Source organism: Podarcis erhardii (assembly GCF_964252035.2).
Source record: "Podarcis erhardii genome assembly, chromosome: 5".
Classification (NCBI taxonomy): domain Eukaryota; kingdom Metazoa; phylum Chordata; class Lepidosauria; order Squamata; family Lacertidae; genus Podarcis; species Podarcis erhardii.
Window position 1 is genome coordinate 49500700 of NC_138509.1, and position 21366 is coordinate 49522065.

General features: G+C 45.0%; 1 protein-coding gene and 1 long non-coding RNA gene across 4 annotated transcripts in view; one reads left to right on the plus strand and one right to left on the minus strand.

The window, feature by feature from the left end:
* HSPA12A (heat shock protein family A (Hsp70) member 12A) overlaps positions 1-21366 on the plus strand; it is a 52172-nt gene that overhangs the window by 23647 nt on the left and 7159 nt on the right. For all 3 annotated transcript variants that reach the window (XR_014157005.1, XM_081863718.1, XM_081863717.1), the window contains exons 6-11: positions 1005-1118; positions 16807-16978; positions 18564-18650; positions 18784-18888; positions 20220-20478; positions 21056-21159. Coding sequence is in view for 2 of the 3 variants with exons in the window: in XM_081863718.1 (XP_081719844.1) it covers positions 1005-1118; positions 16807-16978; positions 18564-18650; positions 18784-18888; positions 20220-20478; positions 21056-21159 (841 nt within the window). In the remaining variant the exon portion in view is untranslated. The remainder of the gene's footprint in view (positions 1-1004; positions 1119-16806; positions 16979-18563; positions 18651-18783; positions 18889-20219; positions 20479-21055; positions 21160-21366) is intronic.
* LOC309342858 lies at positions 5002-18737 on the minus strand. Its single transcript, XR_014157014.1, has 3 exons — positions 18601-18737; positions 9058-9148; positions 5002-5151 (listed from the first exon to the last, which is right to left on the minus strand). It is a non-coding gene; the product is annotated as an uncharacterized lncRNA (long non-coding RNA).

A 21366-nucleotide genomic window follows, 5' to 3' on the forward strand; every position in this document is an offset into this window, starting at 1 on the left:
TGCAACTGAGGAGGTTCATCACTGCAACATTTTCACAAATACAGGGTCTTCCTAAGCATCACTGATACATGCAGGGTCTCTATAAACACCATAGACATACCAAACTTCAATATGTATGACAACACATTTTATTATATAGCTGCAGACAAATAACCAAAACCAAAAACAAATAACCAAAACCATACAATTTCTAACATACATAGAATTAAAATGTATGGCACTTGCTTAAATGAAGGGCAGAAACAAACCAAGAAACAGTAAAATTGATGAAATCTCTTGACAGGTCTTGGCAGCAGATTGAAGAATCCGTTAACTGTTTCTGTTATTATTGGGACCATGGGGAGAGGGGAGGACTTTTCTCCCTTTATCCTTTCCTCACTTAAAAACACCATTTGGTGCCGCCTTTCGCTCTAGAAACATTTTTAAACATGCTGGACCTAAGGCCATTTTTATTAGATTGGTTTGAAATGTGGCACATTAATAGACCTCATCAAGTAGATCATGGGTACCAAGTACTAAGTTACAAAAGCTAAGCAGATGCCATTTTAAATAAACTATAGAGGCTTATAGTGGCAGAGCCTTTTTCGCGTGCATGTCTAAACTAAGGGAACACTCTCATGCCTCTTCAACACAGCAAATATTTCTCAGCCTGATTAATGCTTAGGAGCATCAATTTAGAGGAACCTACCGCTTTCACTAGAAAGGCATAAGGTACACTCTTGTATTTGCCTGATTTTGTTTGTGTAAGATGAAGAACTTGCCCTTCATGATGGTATGTTTTCCTATGGACCTCCTTGAAGGTGTAACTGAAACCCAGGTTTCGACATTCTATGCATTTTTGGCATGTCAGCCAGTTATTTAAACAGCCTGACATAGACATAGCAACAGAAACCATGAAAAGTGTCAAATTATTTTCACAGGAGCCACTGGGAAACAACATCACTTCTAGAAACAGCTGGTGTCAATTTTGCCTCTCACCACAAGTTTGCTTTCTTTTATTCCAGGAGCTGAGCGATCAGGACTCCGGGTTTGAAAACTCAGAAGTGCGCTGGGTCATCACAGTGCCAGCTATCTGGAAGCAGCCGGCAAAGCAGTTTATGAGGCAAGCTGCGTACAAGGTAAGTACTGAAGGTGACCATCAGCCAAAAGGGCAGGCAGAGGGAAGCTTCTATAGCCTCTGAACTGTGCATCCTCAGTCAGTTCCCTTGTTAAATGTTTCTTTCAAAAGTCATGAAAAGCAGGTTTATTATTAGGGAGTTGTTTCATTTGGAATCCAAAATTTCTAAACAGCTCCCTACTCTGATGGGCACAAACTTGCTTAAGTTGCAGACTTTGGGGAATTAAAATCATGTTTCCAAGCCACACCCACAGACTTGGAAGCAGAAAACTTTAAAAGCAGTTGTTCTCTAGAATAAAACCACACAGGAACATTTACAGCAGTCTGGACCCAGAAAAAAAAGGCCATCTGAATTTCATGACCATCAAAGTGCTGCCTGTATTCTACCTACCCCATTGGAACATGAACCAGTCACTGAAATATATGATTACAAGAGGTAGGGCTTATGAAAAGCCAATTGGGAGCTGGCTTAGAAAAATGACATCATGCATCATTGGCAGGACAACCTCTGCCTTCAAGCAAGGCAGATTAGCATTTAAATTGAGATTTAATGGTTCATGCAGACAAATGATACACAAAACACTTCCGGGAAGGACCTGATTAGGGTGAAAGGTGTGTGACAGGCAGGAGAACACAAAGGGAATTAAACAACCATGCATTCTAGTTAGGACTGGTTAGTTTGCATTCTTTTCTGACTCCCCAAATTGGAGTGTTGTCCATTTTAAAATGAAAGTTAGTTAAAGCAGGCTGATAAAAGCCTAGGTCATTATGAGTGTGATGGAGAAGGAAGAATACTTGGTCTTGTGTAGATTCCATTCATGTTAGTAGAGGGGAGTGTTCGAATGGTAGGAGCATTCATTTAAACCCCATAGAAAGTCTCAGATTCTTCATGATGCTTTTGATCAAGTAATCAAAGCAGAAGTGACATAGCTCAGTGGCAAAGTGTTTGCAAGCATGAGGTCTCAGGTTTAATCCAGGTAGGTCTGGGAATATTCCCTGATTGAAACCCCAGCTTATTGTCAATGTAGGGAATAGTTAGAAGGGGCAATACTTGGGTGCAAAGCCTGTGTTCCTAATCAGTGTCTAGTGAGCAGGAAAGGTCTAAATTTCTACTCCACCCAGAATTTCTAGCTGCCCAGAGTGGTTGGGGAAACCCAGCCAGATGGGCAGGGTATAAATAATAAACTATTATTACTCAGAAATGCCAAATTCTCAAACCAGAAAGAATAATTTTGTAGTCAAACCAAATTAGTCATGATTGCCTACATTGACTTTCCTCTTTATTCCAGCGGGGAGGGAGGGTTGTGCAAAATTTGGTGTTATTGATGGGGATTCAGATAATAGACATTATTGGGTGGGGGACATTGAAGGTAACACAGTGGCTGAAAGAAATTGTGGTGTCTGAGGGAGCTGTTTAATTTGCAAAATTCCTGCTCACTGACAGTTGGGAATGCAACACCACAGGGATTATATTTTGGTTTCTGAAACCAAAATACAGAAGAGAATAGGAAGCTGTATCTGCACGCACAAGCACCTGTTTCATAGTCATATTTCATATGGTCTCATTACCCACCTGAATCTATTTCAGGGCCTTAGCTCAGTAGTGTTCTGCTACTTTGCATGTCCAATCCCTGGCATCCCCAGATAGGAATAGAAGAGATGCCTGTCTGAAACCTTGGACATCTGCTGCCAGCCAGCACTGAAAATAAGCTGAGGTGGCTGGAATACTATTTGACTCAGCATAAGGCAGCTTCCTATGCTGATAAGATGGCAGTAAATGGCAAAAGGTGTGATGTAGAATTGAGGGGAAAGAAAGGTGGTGCTCACTTTGTAGCTTAAAGAAGCACATGCCAACCCTCTCACCTTTTGATCACTTCCTTCTTCAATGTTTAGTAAATCCAGAGAGAGGAAATTGATGATCCTTTGTTGAGTCCAATCCTGTTTCAGTTAAGTGATTTTATTCAGACATAAATGTGCCCCTGTCCTTTATTTTAGACATGTTTGTCTTTGCCATATCTGCCTACCATTTTCCCACTTGGATTTCGCATATTTGATTGTGTGCAGCTAGGAAGAATTACACAATCTACTGGCAGTAGGGTGGTCAGGTGTAAAAGAGGGCAGGATCCATGCATCCTTTGTGAAGGCAAAATTCCCTCCTCAGCACATGTATTGAAGAGGAAATTCCCTATTATATGGGGCAGAATCCGTGTCCTCTTTTTGCACTTGGCCACCCTAAGGGGCAGTACAACTATGCAATGCATGTTTTCTAAATGTTTGTTTGGGTATTTTGAGTAACCTCCTAAAATGCTGTTTAGACCCCCACAATCACTTTGAATATCTTGTACTTGTCTCTAATGTTGAGCAACATTTTTCTCAACAGTCTGTAGTGTGGGATTGCTAATGCTAGTGCCAGAAGCAAATCACTTAAAGGTTCTCATGGAAGGACACGGTTGTAGGTAAAGCTGAAACATTAGAGACTCGTGTATTATCTTTGTCTGTTGTCGCTTGCCTGTTGTTTGTGTGCATGTGTACCTGTGGAATGGTATCTCATAGCCGCAGGGAGAAAAATAGACTAATGTTCTTGCAGCATTTCCCATCTGTGGCGCAATGGAATGTTGTTGACTAATGTCCGCATCTGTGGTAATTTTTTTTTGTCTGTGATTGTGTGTTTACCAAACAGATCAATAAATAGTGACGAAAGAGAGCTTAGGAAGAAATCACAGGGAGGTGACTCCACAAAAGCCGTAGCAGTTCATGTCTACAATTGTGTTGTGTATTGTTGTAAGCTACTTTTTGTAACTTTTGAGGATGAAAAGTGGAATAGAAATGGATGGGAAGGAGGAACTAAAATAAGAAATTCTGATACTGGGCAGATAGGACTAAAAGAAGCAAGGAGATGCTGTGGACTAGCAGTCGACAGTGCAGTGATTTATGATCCCAAAGGACAGATATAGGTCACACTGAGCACTCTGAAACTACTCCAGACTAATAGTATTCTACATTCAAATAAGCAGATTTAAGAAAAACAAGTCATATATATATTTGGCAGAAGGTGCAGCTGGAAGAGAAGGGAGTATATTTTGCATGATGTCCATAGCAATGTATTAGTTATAGTGAGCCATAATGGCACTTGTCGGTTTGTGGAAGTTGTCCATGCACATACCCCACACTAAACAAAAAAGCCACCCTGTTTACTGCTAATAAAATGGTGTTTTGCTACCCAGGATGTGTTTGCCTCTAGGCAAATAGTCTGCAATATGACAAAGTCCCATAGAAGTGGGCTACACAAGCAATTACATCCCCCATGTCCTTAAAGATAATGGCATCTTCCACAGATACTTTCCAGAGCAGTAATGCTGTGTAGCATCATGTTGTCTTTCATACTTGTGACTGCTGGCATACAAAGATATATCTTAGTGCATCTTTAAGAAAGGATGGGCAATAAGAAGATTATTCATGTGAAAAGGGTAATGAAAGGGATCATAATGGACACACATGCAAATTACATCTGCATATATTTGCTTGAGAAATTTTGGCAAGTTTACATTTTTTCATTAGGAGCTAGCCAGAATATTCTTATATCCTGTTGTGATTGCTTGCTTCATCTTTTCTCCCTGAAGAAGGGATGCAGAAACCTGTAGTTCACCAGATATTGTTGGCCTATAACTCCCAAGAAGCATGGCAAATGGTCAGGGATGATGGGAGTTTGATGGGATATTGTTGGCCTATAACTCCCATCAACGCTGACTGTTGTCCATGCTTCCTGGGGCTGATGGGAGCTGGAGTCTAGCAACAGCTGGAGGAACACAGGTTCCCCTTTCCTGCCCTACATTCAAAACCCTTCAGGAAACATGGTAATAAAAAAAATTCAGCACCCCTAAGAATTGGTTGGCTTTTTGTTTATTTTGATCTCTTGCTCTGAAAGTTTTTTAAAAGGCTCCAGACTTCTTGTCAAATATCCACTATAAAATGATGGGTGGTCTTTGACTTCTCTGGTGTTGCCTCTTCCTTGAACTGAGCTTCAGGTGCTTAACCTTGATTGTAGAAAAAGGGATTGAATGCTCTTGGTCAGAAGGGTTTTCCTTCAGCTTGACAATTTTGTTTTTTTATTTTTGGAAGGGAGACATTCTTTCAGCTCCCATTTCACTACAAATACTTCAACCACAGCATGTGCACTGCCTGGAATTTCTATCACATGCCAGTGGAAATCACAATATTGCAGAAGGGGCTGTAATTTTTTTTTGAAGGGACGAAGTTCAACCCTCTTAATCCAGAAACAGCTAGAGGATGAAATTTATCCTGTCCAGTAATTTCTGCAAGTCTCCTTTTGAGGAAATGCTCTTGACAGGTATTGAGGGCTTACATATTTATCTGTTTTCCTGCCTTAACTGTATTATCTAGCTTTTACCATTCAGTCTATACAGTATGTGGGGTGGGGTGGGGGGGGACAATGAAGAAAGCTTGAAGAATGCTGTTTACTACACACTGAAGTTATAATTAGTAAGAACCCCTCAGAACACAGACGATCCAACCAAAAAGGTCTATGTATAGGTCATTAGCAAGTTAAATACCAAATTGGATTTCAGTTTTTTACTTTACCCAGCAATCTTGTTTGGGCAAGGCTACAATCCCTTCAGCCCAATCCTGTAATCCCATCCCCCTCAGATTACAAACCCGATTCTGAAAAGTAGTGCACTGTCCCTTGTTTTCAACATGTTCGGTGTACCTGACCATATAGTTTGGACAAAGCGGCAACATTTTTCCTTTGCCTCATGACAGTCTCCTCTCTTACATCACAATTAAGAAGTTTTATATGCATGAGCAGAATGGCATCCTCAACTTGAGACGAAGGAAAGCATGGCGTTAAAGATAAACTTTTGGTTTTTGTTATTGCTAAAAGCAGACAGATAGCTCAACACTCTGACCAATTAGAAAGTATCTTATTTCTTTTTAAATTTTTGTGTGTGTGTGTGTGTAATTTGAATGTTATTTAAAATTGGATATATTTAGCGACATACTAGCCACATACAGCATCAAACACCAGTGCTATCTGCAATAGATCTTTAAAGCAGGACAATGCCACTTTAAACAGTTGTGGCTTCCCCCACATAATCCCAGGGACTGTAGTTCCTTAAGGACGTAGAGAGTTGTTAGGAGATCCCTATTCCCTTCAAAAGAGCTGCAGTTTTCAGAGTTCCCTGGATAGACTGTTGAACTGCTCTGGGATTTGTAACTCTTTGAGGGGAATAGGAGTCTCCTAACAACTCTCAGCACCCTGAACAAACTACAGACCCCAACTCCCATTGGACCCAACACCCTGAACAAACTACAGACTCCAACTCCCATTGGACCCAGCCAGCAGGGCCAGTGGTTAGGGATGATGGGAGCTGTGGTTGAACAACATCTGGAGGGCCACAGGTTCTGCCAGTGGCGTAGTGTGGGGGGTGCAGGGGGGCCGGCCGCACTGGGCGCAACATCTGGGGGTTAGGGTTAGGGGGCGCAAATCCACGGGTTAGGGGCCGCAAATTACTTGCCTTGCCCCGGGTGCTGACAACCCACGCTACGCCACTGGGTTCTGCACCCCTGCCCTGGTACCACTGCTCCAGGAATCCATCCCCCAATGCAAGATACGATGGAATTCTGAAGCTGGAACTATGTTTGCACTTCCTTTAGCTTGTATACATAAACATTTTTGTGATTGGTCTTTGCAGATGCAGCTTTCCTTTTTGAAGGAACTGGAATGTTTCAATGCGGGATTCCTAGGGTCCCCCCCCCCCCAGAATATCTGATTTAGTGTTTTCTATTAGTAGAAACTAAAGAAGTATTTTGGAGGGTAGCTAATGTATTTGATATTTGCAACAGGCATATTATAGTTGTTATCAGTTCATTGCTAATTCCTGCATCTGGTGTAGAAAGGCGAAAAGATATTGGGGAACAAAGGCAAGTGATGATTTAAAGCTGCAATCCCTCACTGCTGCCTTCATTTTCTGCCTGCAGAATATCAAAAGCAGTGCAAATTAGACACATTAGCAGTATTAGGGGAAATGGAGAAATCCACTTAATTGTCACTTGTTGGTAGAGACAGATTGTTGTCAGAGAATGGATTGGTGTTATTACTGCAAGTTCCTGTGGATGTGATTCTTCTGGTTGATACTTACAAATTATCTTTTCTGCATAAGCACTAATGTTTGTTATGAAGCTATAATATGCTATAAGATTGCAGCATTTTTGAAGCCATAATTAATTAGGGAAGCTTAATTGATCATGATGTTAAAATGCATAGAGCAAGAAGCACGTGCTAACAAATTTCAATTTACATTTGCTAATTGCTGTGGTTAGGTTTGCACAAATATACGTTCCAGGCTAATGGAATACGCCCCCGGTCCTTCATTTTTACATGTAGCACAGCAAACTGCTAATAGCTTAGGTACTCAAGCAGCGAAGGACCTGTAAATGAGCAGAAACATTTTAGAGCATTCGTGCAAAAATATGACCTCTGAAACTGAAAGGCTTATACAGACTAAATGAGCTATCAAGTGTTAGCGCTATCTATAAAAGCTGTTTGACTGAGCCTCGGCGCTTCATGGAATAAAATAAAATGCATCACTGATTACACCCTTAGTACTATGACTTCATCCATTGCACCAATGCATCTTGTCTGCGTTTCTGCAGCAGCTGTGGTTTGCGAGAAGTAAAAGCCCCACTTCTGCAGTGGAACAGAGTTCTTGCTGGGTAGAGCAATGGCTCTTTCCAGCTTAGGAGGGGGTGGACCTGACAGGATCAGAATCTACTGATCTGGTCATTAAGAGGTTTTCCTTAAAGGATTTGTATACCTAAGGTCAAAACAAAATAGGACAAAGTGTTGTAAACAGTGATTTCTACATCATCCTGGTACACAGGAAAAGCACAGGCTGCCTCATTTTTGGTCTGGGGTGCTTGGTATATCAGCTTGTCACATGCACAACAACCACCCCCAGAAGCATCATAAATCCCATAGGTACAGTGGCAGAGGCTTCTGTATTAGTGTAATAAGTGGTTGGCGTCCCACATTGGGCTAATAACACAGTGAACATGATTTGTTGATACTCCAGGTCAATTTTCATGCCCGTTTTTTCCATGTACTGATTTCCTCAAAGCCATTTCCTGTGGAAGCTCCTAGCCTGCTCAGATTTCACTACATTCTTCAACAACTCCCAAAACCAAAGCTTTAAAGCAGTTTTCTTTTTTTGAGAAGAGTCTTATGCCCTAAGATACACCAGGGTTGGGGTTGGGGCAGGTATATGTTTTGATTGTCACTAGCAACATGGCATGGAGAGGAAGAGTTGTACACCTTAATGTAGTTTTTTTCCTATAGGCTTTGTCCCTTCACTCTGGTTCAGATATATGGGCTCCAGTCCTTTCGTACTGGGCCCCACCTGGAAGTGCATCCACTTGCTGCAGTTTAGGGTTCCAGGTCTGAGCTCAGGACAAGCTGAAGACCACCAATTTAAATGGATCCAGGAATGGATTCAGGCATACTTCCCTCTCTTACACATATGAGCAGAAATAAATGTCAGAGAAAAACTGGTTCAACTGCCTTCACTGGTTGAATTTATTTTCAGCTTAGCCCTGATGAGCTGTCAAATCAATATTCATGTTGACATGAAAATAATTGGTAGCAGAAGGGCTAAATGCCACTGCTGCCATATATTAGGCATAATTCAGTGAGCATTATTTGATTTTCTGTTGAAATAGTTCATTCCAAATCAAAAGTATGATTGCTGCAAAATACCACAAATCATGAAGACTTTGCTTCTTTATATCTCTGGTCCTACAAAATTTAACCTAAAAATATTATTCAACTCAGTGATCATTACAAAAGCACTCAAATAACTACAGAATTTTCAATAACAAGGCACCACCTCTCTTACTCTCTTGAATGCAATTTCGGTGAATCTCACCTGATACAGAAGACAAGAGTGAGGACTGCATTTGCTTTTTGGCTTTCCAAAAATAAAAATTCTCCCTCTGAGGCATCAGGAAAAGCAGGAGCTAGAGATGAAACAAATTTAGGAGGGATGTCACATGCATGTTTGGTATGTTCTGAGTGCATGTGCCACAGAAGCTTCAGTCAAGTGGTTAAGCTCAGCACATGCAGCAGTTGCTTAGCAGAGTTAACTTTTACTTTGCATGCAAAAACACATACTACGACATAAACACACTCTGTAAAGTTGTTACAAGTAGGAATCTCTGATCCCAGAGAGGGTACTTTGCTTCAACGTTCTTGCTGTTTCAAAGTCCCCAGCAAGTCTGGAGTTCAGCTGCTTCCAAAGTTCTTCACAAAGTATTCAATTTTCTTCCACGTTTCCAATCAGTCTCCATTGCTCAGATCTCCCCAACACTTAACACTATAACTTGAGCTGAGCTAATTTGACCATCTTTCCTTTGCTGGTTATTGTTATGTAGTGAAGTTTCACCCTGGGCCAGCAGGGGGATACTGTATATAGTTTTCACTCAGGTCTGTAGGTAGTTTTCCCTCAGGTCCGCGTCAGTTATTTTAGGCGGGAACTCTGGGCTGTTGTTGTTACAATGTTGACAGCCGGCTGCCTATAAAAGCAGGCCGGCTGAGCTGTTTGCAGTCAGTTCTATTCCAGCTTACGAAATAAAGAGCTAGTTGGAGAAATCGCTGGTCGTCGGCTATGTCAACCCACAACTTAACACTGGCGACGAAGGTGGGATGGATGGACACCAGAGCACAGCCAGATGCGGCCAGCCTCTGAACTGAGCTGAATCACAGAGCGAAATCACTGAGCGAAATCACTGGACAGAACCAATTCAGAGCTGACTGTTCTGGCTAGAGCACTGTGTTCCATCCATCGCCCTTCACGCCGGCATCGGAATCATGGCTTCACTTGTGCCTCTACCACCGTTTGCGCCAGCCTCTGAATCATGGGATTCCTACCTCGCTCGGTTCGACTGCTACCTCCAAACCAACGAGCTGACAGCAGTATCAAAGGATCGTAAGCGGGGCCTATTCCTCAGCCTCTGTGGGCCTGAGGTGTTTGAGACGGCCCGAGCATTGGTTGCGCCCGAAGCAGTCCAGGCAACACCATGGGACACGATCCAAGAGAAGCTCCGCAACCACTACGCACCAAAGCCGTCCAAGATTGCTGCCCGCCATGCGTTCTACCACCGGAACCAGGCAGAGGGGGAGTCAATCAACAACTACACCACCGCCCTGCGACAGGCTGCAATGCACTGTGAGTTCCGAGACTTAGACGATGCCCTGATGGATCGAATCGTCTGCGGGGTCCGGGACATCCATCTGCAACGGCGTCTCCTCGCCAAGCCAGACCTCACGCTGCAGAAAGCCATTGAGGAGGCTGTGGCCTCAGAAGCTGCTGAACGCTCCGCCCAGGAGATCCGCAAGTGCAGCAGCCCGCGTCTTGCTAGGGAGCCAGTTCCGGTGCATCATGAAGAGGCCAGCAGTGATGAGGCATCCTCCAGTGAAGGCGATGACGTGCACCAGACAAAGCGGGAGCACAGGAAGTTCCAACAGAAGTCCAAGGGCCAACCGGAATGTGCCGGCTGCGGAGGCAACCATTCCCGTGCCAAGTGTCGATTCAGAGACGCCATCTGTAGGAAGTGTTCCAGAAGGGGCCACATCGCTAAGGTCTGCCGATCGGCTCCGTCTGACACCCCCCCTTCATCGACTCGCAAGTCCAAGCCTTCACTCCAGTCTGCCAAGGAAAGTTGTTTCGCTCTCACCAACTGCCGCTGCCCGTCTGGAACCACGATTGGCCAAACCAACTCGCCTACGCGACGCAAGCTGAACGTCACGGTGCTCATTGAAGGAGCTCCATGTGACATGGAGATCGACACCGGGTCTGCCCTGTCCATCGTGTCGTGGAGCACCATCAAAAGACTGGTACCCAGAGTGTCCAAAAGGCAACTCGACTCTCACCGCGTACACCTGAGAGACTACCAGGGAAACGACATTCCCGTGGTAGGCGTTGGCCGGTTCCGGATTGCCTTCAAGGATTTTTCGGGCCTGCTCCGGTTGGTGGTGGTCGAAGGTCAGCGGCCAAGCCTCCTAGGGCTAGACTGGTTTGATGCCCTCGGCCTGGAAGTCACCGGCATCAACTGCATCTCTAACGCAGAGACTGAGGGTCTGGTCAAAGACTTTGCCGAGGTTTTTGACGGCACCTTGGGGCAATATACAGGTACGCCCATCTCCTTTAGCCTTGATCCACAAGTCGCCCCCATCAAGCTAAAGCCACGCCGGGTTCCCTTTGCTCTCAAGGCTAAGGTGGACGAACAACTGGACAAACTGATCGCCCAAGGAGTTTTGGAGCCGGTTGACCATGCCAAGTGGGAAACCCCCATCGTCACGCCTGTCAAGCCAGATGGGTCGGTGAGAATCTGCGCTGACTACAAGTGCACGATCAACAAGGCACTTCAGCAGCACGCTTATCCGGTTCCTGTTGTCCAACACCTGCTGCATTCCCTGGGTGAGGGTAAGGTCTTCACTAAGCTGGACCTTGCCCAAGCTTATCAACAACTGCCAGTCGATGATGCCACTGCTGAAGCCCAGACGATCGTCACCCACCGGGGGGCATTCCGTTGCCGCCGGTTGCAGTTCGGGGTGAGTGTGGCTCCTGGCATCTTCCAAAGCCTTATGGAGCGGCTCCTGCAAGGGCTTCCGGGCGTGGTACCATATTTTGATGACGTCTTGGTGTCTGCAGACTCACACCAGCAGCTGTTCGAGCGCCTCCGTGCCGTGCTGACCAGGTTCCAAGAGGCCGGGCTCAAGGTAAAGAGGGAGAAGTGCCAGATCGCCGTTCCACAGGTAGAGTTCCTGGGCTATCTTATCGATGCCTCCGGCCTTCACCCGACCACATCCAAGATCCGCGCTATCCAGCAGGCCCCCACCCCAAAGAACAAGACGGAGTTGCAGGCATTCCTGGGGCTGCTGAACTTTTATAACATGTTCCTGCCCCACAAAGCCACAGTGGCTGAGCCTCTTCACCGACTCCTTAGTACAAAGACGCCTTGGGCCTGGGGTCATCGGGAGACGGCGGCCTTCAACGCGGTTAAGGCTCTCCTTTCATCAGACAGTGTGCTGGTACAGTACAGTGAATCCAGGCCGCTGGTCCTTGCCTGCGACGCCTCACCTTTTGGCATCGGTGCTGTCCTTAGTCACCGTTTTCCAGATGGAAGAGAAGCACCACTCGCCTACTTTTCCAGGACACTATCTCCGACGGAACGGAATTACAGCCAGCTCGACAAGGAGGCATTGGCACTTGTGGCTGGAGTGAAGAGGTACAGCCAGCTCGACAAGGAGGCATTGGCACTTGTGGCTGGAGTGAAGAGGTTCCATGAATACCTCTATGGCAGGACTTTTGACCTCATCACTGACCACAAGCCACTCCTGGGCCTCCTCGCCGGTGATCGTCCAACTCCACCGGTCCTCTCGCCACGCATGCTGCGATGGACTATTTTCCTGGCTGCCTACCACTACCGGCTCATCCATCGCCCGGGGAAATCAATGGGCCATGCCGACGCCCTCAGCCGTTGCCCTCTTCCAGCATTTGTGGAAGACCCGGCTCCAGCTTCATCGCTCCTTCTGATTGAGGATCTTCCGGCAGCGCCTGTATCAGCTGCCACTGTGGCCTCCGCGTCTGCCCAGGATCACACCATCAGCCGGGTGCTCAACTGGGTGTGGAGGGGGTGGCCACAAGGGCCTTTTGCATCGGAGTTCCAGCCCTTCGCAACCAGACAACATGAACTCTCAGCTCATCGCGGCTGTCTGCTGTGGGGAGACCGCGTCGTGATTCCCCAGGGACTCCGTCAGCGCGTCCTGGAGGCTCTGCACGTTGGCCACCCGGGAATTGTCAAAATGAAGGCGTTGGCTCGGTGTTACGTCTGGTGGCCTAATATGGACGATGCCATCACTGCCTGGGTGTCCGCCTGTCAAGCGTGCCAAGAGTCGAGGCCTGCACCACCGGCAGCTAAGGGACACACCTGGGAGACGCCAAAGACACCCTGGTCGAGGGTGCACATTGATCTGGCTGGCCCCTTTCACGGCCGGACCTTTATGGTAGTGGTGGACGCCTATTCCAAATGGCTGGAGATCGCCCTGATGCCCTCCACCACTACCAAAGCTGTCATCCGGGTGCTGCGAGGCCTGTTTGCAACGCATGGGTGTCCTGATGTCCTTGTCTCTGACAACGGACCACAGTTCACGTCAGGCACGTTTGAGCGGTATCTTTTGGGACTGGGCATCCGCCATGCCCTAACGGCACCCTTTCATCCATCCAGCAACGGGCAAGCGGAAAGAATGGTGCGCTCGGCAAAAGAGGCACTGGCGCGCCTGGACCGGGGAGACTGGCATGAGCGGGTCGCCGAATACTTGTTCGTGCAACACATCACCCCTCATGCGGCCACAGGGAGGAGTCCTGCTGAACTGCTTATGGGCCGCCGCCTCAGGTCACTGCTCGACCGGCTACACCCGGACTTTGCCGTGGCTGAACCCCCAGGCTGTGCCAACGCGCCACGGTCATTTGTCCCAGGAAACCAGGTCTTTGCCCGGAACTATGTGGGGGACATTCCTTGGGTGCCAGCCACAGTAGTGGGAGTCACTGGACCTCGCTCGTACCAGGTGGCACTCGAAGACGGACGCTTGTGGCGACGGCACATAGACCAGCTTAGGCGCAGGGTTGGGGACTTGGACACTACCAAGGTGCCCCCAACTGCGCTTGCGGCTCCAGAAGAGACACGTACAGATGGCGAGGCCCCACCTACACCTCCCTCGCAAACTGCCAGCGTGGAGCCGAACCAAGCCGCTTCAGAGGGTCTGCCAGACTTACCACAGACTCAGACCACTCCACTTGCGGAGGCTCCACCCACAGCAGCGGATCCAGGGGATTTGGTTCCAACGCCACCTAGGGTCGCACCACAGCCTCAGCAAGAACTGTGTGGCCCTCCGGACTTGGCTACCAGTCCCCGGCGGTCTGGCAGAGTTTCCAAGCGCCCAACTTATTTAAAGGACTATGTTGTTGGACAGGTATCACTGTTGGTCTAAGTATGGGAAATGTAACCAATATGCTTTTGTGCCTAATTGAACCATTACGCGTAGTGCTGTATATAAGGAAACCATTACGATTGTAACTAACGCCTTATCTCGGTGGGGAGGGGTGTTATGTAGTGAAGTTTCACCCTGGGCCAGCAGGGGGATACTGTATATAGTTTTCACTCAGGTCTGTAGGAAGTTTTCCCTCAGGTCCGCGTCAGTTATTTTAGGCGGGAACTCTGGGCTGTTGTTGTTACAATGTTGACAGCCGGCTGCCTATAAAAGCAGGCCGGCTGAGCTGTTTGCAGTCAGTTCTATTCCAGCTTACGAAATAAAGAGCTAGTTGGAGAAATCGCTGGTCGTCGGCTATGTCAACCCACAACTTAACAGTTATAGCTTCCTGTACTTCAGGACAGGAATGGGAAACCTGTGGCCCTTCACTTGTAGGACTCCTCCCATCAGCCTCAGTCAGTATTTCTAGTGGTCAAGGATGATGGGAGTTGTAGTCCAGCAACATCTGCAGGGCTGCAGGTTCCCCATCCCTGCTTTAGGGGTTAGCACTAAAATGCTGAGAGTTCCCATGTTGAATATGCTGACTTGTCTCTTTGCTGTTGCCATAGATTCTCTCCACACAGACCCTTAATACTGTGGTATGTTACGTAGCATACATACAGAACATAATACAACCTTCAAGCTGTTCCCCACAAAGACTGTGCGTGCGTGTTTACATGCACTCCGTCGTGATGCTTCTTTTTGTTTCTCTGTGCTTGTGACACATTGTGATGAAGGCTATTAGGTAGAGCCTCTGGTAAGTATTGCAACTGACAGCCATGACATGACAGTGCAATGCCCCCCAGCCTTGTGTGGGACTAGGAAGCAAGTGTAACTGTAGCAGCACAAGCAAATTTATACAACCATACACATCTTTTGATTTAAGCCATATTATGCCTCTTCTGCTGAAAGAGAAATAAGGAATCTTTAATGCTGCTCTGTTTCAAAATGTTTGCACATAGCGTTTTATAAGATTATTCCCAGGACAAATACTATCTTATGGGCCGGGAAATAATGTGTACGGTTATGTGCACTGTACAGTGCTTACAGAACAGCCTTACTGGTGGATCAGAGGAGAACTAATACCCAAGCACTCCTGGGGACATGGCCAGAGAGTGTCGTGGCATTTTCCTATCTAGGGGATTCCTTTTTAGGTTTTATGATCACACTCAATGGCTTCCAATGGAAATGCATACATCATCTCCAGGGCTTGTGTATGTTTCTTACTGTTTCAGATCTGGGGGTGGGGTCCAAGCCTTCTCCCAGCCCACCTTGGCCTCTACCGCTGGTGGTATGTCAAGGGCTGCTGAGGGTTTCAGTGGTGGAAAGGGCCTTACGAGGTCAGACCATGGGGATCCATGGGAGGAGCAAGGAGCAGTTGGATCTTCAGCTCCCAGTGAACCATGATCTCCATATCCCCAGCTTTCTTTTAAAATTAAGTGTCAATTATCTGTAGAACCTGAGTTATGAAGCAAAATGTAGAGGCATGATTATTCTCATTTTTCCATGAAAAAATAGCCTGCTACTCCCCTCTCTAGGGTTAACTGCTTCTACCTGAATGGAGCATGGCAAGCAATGAGCACTGCAAAGAAGGAAAACCAAATCAGGAAAGCTGTGTGCATTGGTGTCATACAGCATTACCTGATGCCATACCATGAATATTTTATACTCTCTTGAAAAAAGAATAGCAATAGAAGTTGCAGTATTTCAGATGCCAAGTCTTCCTTCAGTTCCGTCCTGTATATCTGCACAGAAGTGAGCCTCATTGACTTCAGTAAGGCTTACTCCTAAGTAAGTGGGTGTATGATTGCAACCCTAGATACATAGAATCTTCAGCATTCAAGGATTAGGTCTGTGAATTCAGTGTGCATAACTCTGGCAGGAAAGTGTCTAGCATTTACAGGTGCATGGTTATGTTTTTGAAAGTATTATTGGCTAGCACAAAATCTAGAAAATTAAGATATTCAGGAATATAGCAGGTATTTTAGGCTGCAATCCTATACCTGTTTATCTGGGAATAAGCCCTAATAAACTATACAATAAGAATCATAAGGATTGTTATGTTAGCAGCCCAGGTATTTCCATCGCACTAAGCAACCTGCAGAACAGATAAGGTTTACTTTACATGATTTGGCACTTTATATTCCTTACACATTAGGAAGAGTGTGAGAGCAATGTAACTGTGTTTTAACGCTGATTAGGCAGAGAAGGCAAAGCTAGTTGTCTCTTTCTCTTTGGGAAACTTTTTCAGGAAATCGAACTAGATGCTTGAAAAGGAGATGAATTTACTCTTTTTAACATACCTTTTGTTTATCTTGCTATATCATATGCAGTTATGTCATTCTATTCAGTAGGGGAAATGCATGCATCTCTCCTAGCTATGAATCCTTGAAATGAACTAGATGTTATTCCCCCCCCCAACCATGATATTTAGCATATGAAAATAAGAGAAGTGAAAAGAAAGAAGCATAGGTGAATGAATGAAAGCCTCAGGATTCACAAAGCTACTTCACTGTGAAGGCAGCTGAAAACCAAAGTTCAGCTGATCATTTCCTCTCCCCTCCTTGTTTGATTCCTTTATTCACAGGCAGGAATGGCATCCCCAGAAAACCCTGAGCAGCTCATAATTGCCCTGGAGCCAGAGGCTGCATCCATCTACTGCAGGAAGCTCCGCCTTCATCAGATGATAGACTTAAGCAGCAAAGGGCCTGTCAATGGTTATAACCCAAGTGAGACCATTGCCACTGGCTTTACACCAGGTAGGGCTGATTTAATTGAGCTATGATTAGTGCTCAACCTAATTTTCTACTCACCCTTTCTTGCCAAAATCTTTCATAGCAAGATGTCTTCCAAATTTCCCGGCCAACTCTTGATTTTCACACTGGGAGAACCTGGATAGGTAATTGCCAGCCCTAATAATAGAAACTTCCCGGTCAGGCTCATTAAAGTGTGAACTTTTCAGCTGTTCCACAGTTTTAAGTGTTTCGGAACAGTGTTATCATATGTGAGCCTGTGCCAAAGGTGGAATAAAAATTCTGAGAGCGTTTTCCAGACAGATAGGGGAATTCTATACCCGTGCTGATTTTATGAATGGAAGAGAATGGAAACATGCTTAGGTTAATTGATCTGTGTAAGGTTGGGTGGGGAGGAGGAGTCAACCCAACACCTGTATTGCTGTAGCTTATCTGGACGGGTGGGGCAGGTTGGCTGCCAGGTCAAGGCTGCTTGGACATACCAGCAGGAGCACCATGACTCTACCTTTGTGCCTTGCCATCATCTCACCCCAGCCCTGTTTAGGGTAAGCTGTAGTGACACCATTCTTGAGTGGGTGGCTCTGCTCCAGCACACAGGCCACTTGCCTAAAAGGGATTCAAAGTGCGGCATAACATCTCTGTTGACGAGTGTGAGCATAAAATTAGAATACGATTTCTTCCAGATTACCTGTTCCAGGCACTGGGGAAACAAATGTTTTGAACATCTGTTGAGACATTCTCATGGGAAAATTCCGTCAAAACAACTAGGAATTGTGCAAGACTGCAATTCTGGGGACAGCTGTACATTAAGCAAGGGACTAGAGTAGATGACCTTCCGATTCTGTGGTTATATGCTACTCCTAGCATGATATTTAAAAAGTAACTTCCAACCTGTTGTTTTCCTTGATCTAAAGAAAACTATGATGCCGTGTTCATTCATAGTACAAAGAGTGCTTGCAATTAAAACAGTTATTCTTTCTTTTTTAGTGATAGTAACAAACAATGTGCATATCTTGAGTCCCCAATTCACAGATGGTTTGTTTAACGTATGCAACTCTCTTATGGGCCAGCAAAATAAAAGACGGGAGTTTGCCTTTATGCTACCATGACTCTTGAGTGTCTTAAAATCAGCAAGCAATTTTGCAGAGAAGACAGTGTCTATGGCGCTGTGCATATTTGAAAAATTGGTAACACACCTGATCCTCTCTAAATATATATATTTTCATATCACAAGTACTATCCCTTAATACAGATTTAATTTAGTCAGACTTCAAATTCTGTGTTGATGCGCCCTCTGCTGGCAGAATTGTGATTTATTCAGAATCAACGAGGATCCTAACAGATTGTGATTTGTTCAGTTAAAAGCCTTTAGCTGCTGCCACTCTAATGTTTAGAACCAATTTGTTGTAAGAATTAAAGGAATGTCTGTGAATTGGGGTCATGGCTTTTATCCCCAAAACATTAAGACAAGTGCTTGGCAATATGATCACTAGCCAGCTTTCAGTGTTCTTCCATTTTGCAGTCTGCAGGGTACACATCCAACTTGTTCATGCTTTCTTACAATTAGTGTTTTGTCTCTGTCATACTCTAGCTAAAGAACACATTCGGCGTAACCGTCAAAGCCGCACCTTTATGGTTGAAAATGTCATAGGAGAGATCTGGTCCGAGTTGGAAGAAGGTAGTGTCCTTTCCTGAGTCACCTTGGCCCTTGCGGCCTTTTGGTTAGACCTGTCAGCAGCAGCATCTGTGCAAAAATGTAGTGATATCATTTAACTCTAATACATGGCTTGTGATTCCTCTTTTATTAACAGGCGACCGTTACATAGTTGTTGATAGTGGAGGAGGGACAGTTGATGTTACAGTCCACCAGATAAGGTTACCTGAAGGACACTTAAAGGAACTCTACAAGGCAACAGGTGAAGCTGCATTTTTCACTCCTACTCATTGTAGAACACCTGCATTTAAACAGTAGAGGGCAGCACAGCGGGGTAGTGCTGCTCACTTGTGCTCTGGTGGGTCACATAGCTGCTGCTTACCAAACACACCAACAGGAGTGCCAGATTGGCTCTGCTGGTGTGTTTGCACCGTGTTGAACTCGCCACTACCTCGCCTCTCTACCTCCTGATAAGCAACCAACCGGTGGTTAGGTGAGTGGTGGTTCTGTATCATGCAGCCCACCACTGAATTTCATTGTTATTAAATGACGTGATGGCAATGTTCACAGACATATGTATGCTCTGTACCAAGGGAACTCTGATTCTCTACCAAGAACAAGCAGATTACGTTGTTGTTGTTGTTGTTGTTGCCATCACCGCCACCCACCCTTTACCAGCAGATTCTGAAGCAGGTTACAGTAATCTAAAAATCAATATTAAAAATAGTTAAAACAAATCACAGTCACAGGAATAGGGTGGGTCCTGAAAACACACATCTCAGGTGTCCAAAGCTAGCTGAAAACTGCATAGGGAAGGTGTCTGAGGGGAGGGATGTTCATAACTTAGGGGCTGCCACAAAGAATGCCCTTTCCCAGACCTTACGCACCAAACTACTGAGGTTGGAAGAACAACCAAGAGGGCTTCCGCTGCTGATCTTAATACCAGTCTTTCAGGTGTTAAGTAAATTTACATTGGTTTCTTTTTATTTAGCATGCTTCTCCCATCAGTTTTTCAGGAAAGGCAAAGAGCATTGGCAATCAAAGAGAGGAGGGAGGTTTTGAAGTTTTAGGAGGAGTTGAAGCCAGAAGACAAGAAATGGGAACTTCAGGAAAGGGGGAAAAGATTATAAATAGTACATTAAAATTGTGTGCCTGGACCATACTACATAGTACATTAGTTACATATTCATGTCTTTAAGTGTGTACTCCATAGGAAGCTTCTCCAATTCAGAAGTACATGGATTCCAAGCAAATGCATAGGGTGTTTGAAATGATTGAACATGGCTGAGTTAGGTCTATTAATTCAGTAGGTCTCCTCTGAGCAACAGTTAGTTGAATTCCACCCATGTATCTGAATTCTGCTCCTCCTGAGGTTGCTTACTCAATAATCACCTCCCTGAATTCAGAAGTTGATCCCTACTAAGTGTATTTAAGATTGCAGCTCCAAGTTTGCCTCAACTGCACACAGTATGTTTTTCTATGGCTTGATTTTCGAGTGGATATCGCAATGCCCATGCAATATTTAAAATATGTTGGTTGCACCATTCCTTAAGTGATATGTTTGATTAATGGTTCTAATTGTCTCTGATGCAGGTGGGCCTCATGGTTCCTTAGGGGTAGACTATGAATTTGAAAGACTCCTGTGTAAAATATTTGGAGAAGATTTTATTGAACAATTTAAGATCAAGCGGCCTGCTGCCTGGGTTGATCTGATGATAGCGTTTGAATCACGCAAAAGGGCGGCAGCACCAGATCGAACTAATCCACTCAACATCACCCTGCCTTTCTCGTTCATTGACTACTACAAGAAATTTCGAGGGCACAGTGTGGAACATGCCTTAAGGAAAAGCAAGTAAGTACTTTTAAGTTAACAGAATCCAAAGAAATTTTTGTGTTCATTGCCACACAAAAGGAATAATCAGTCCAAGTAAGACTGAAGAAAATTAATTCCTGGCAATATGTGAAGGAGATGGCATTCTATTGTGTGAAATATACAAACTGCTTCATGGCCTGAGGCATCAAAGATAACAATACAAAAAAACAAATAAACCCCCAAACAAATTCTAAAACAAATTCTACAATATCTCAGGGGTCAACTTTCTTAAAACAAAAGCATCTTTGGTTGGCACCTGAACATCATGGTAAAAATAAAAAACTGACAGAAGGCAAACCAAAGCAGCCTTTTCTTCAGCATCGGTGGTCTCCCACTTACTCTCCCATTGCGTGAAGGTGTTCTATTTATCATGGCCTTAGCTAATGTAAATAAAAAATCTCATTGGTTACATAGTGAGGATGTGACATTGGAATCCTTTCATTTCCAGCTTTTTGAAACATCTTGAGTTAGTAACATTATTTTTGCTAAGTGAGCAGCATTTCATTAAAAAGCATTTCCTTTAAAAGCAAACTTTCTTATCATATCCTGTTTACAGTGTAGATTTTGTGAAGTGGTCATCACAAGGAATGCTGAGGATGAGTCCCGATGCAATGAATGCTCTCTTCAAGCCTACCATTGATGAAATCATACAACATCTCAGTAAGTATCAAGGGTGTGTTTGAATGTCTTAAGGATTTTTAAAAGACCCACTGACATGAACAGACCTAACTTAGTCAATGGGGTTACTCTGAGGAGAACTAACATTGTTGGGAAAGAATGCCAAGTGAGTAGAACTTAGTTGGATACAACATTCTAGATCTGAAGAGCACCTAGCCTACTTTGATTCCTTCACAATGTCATTCTGTG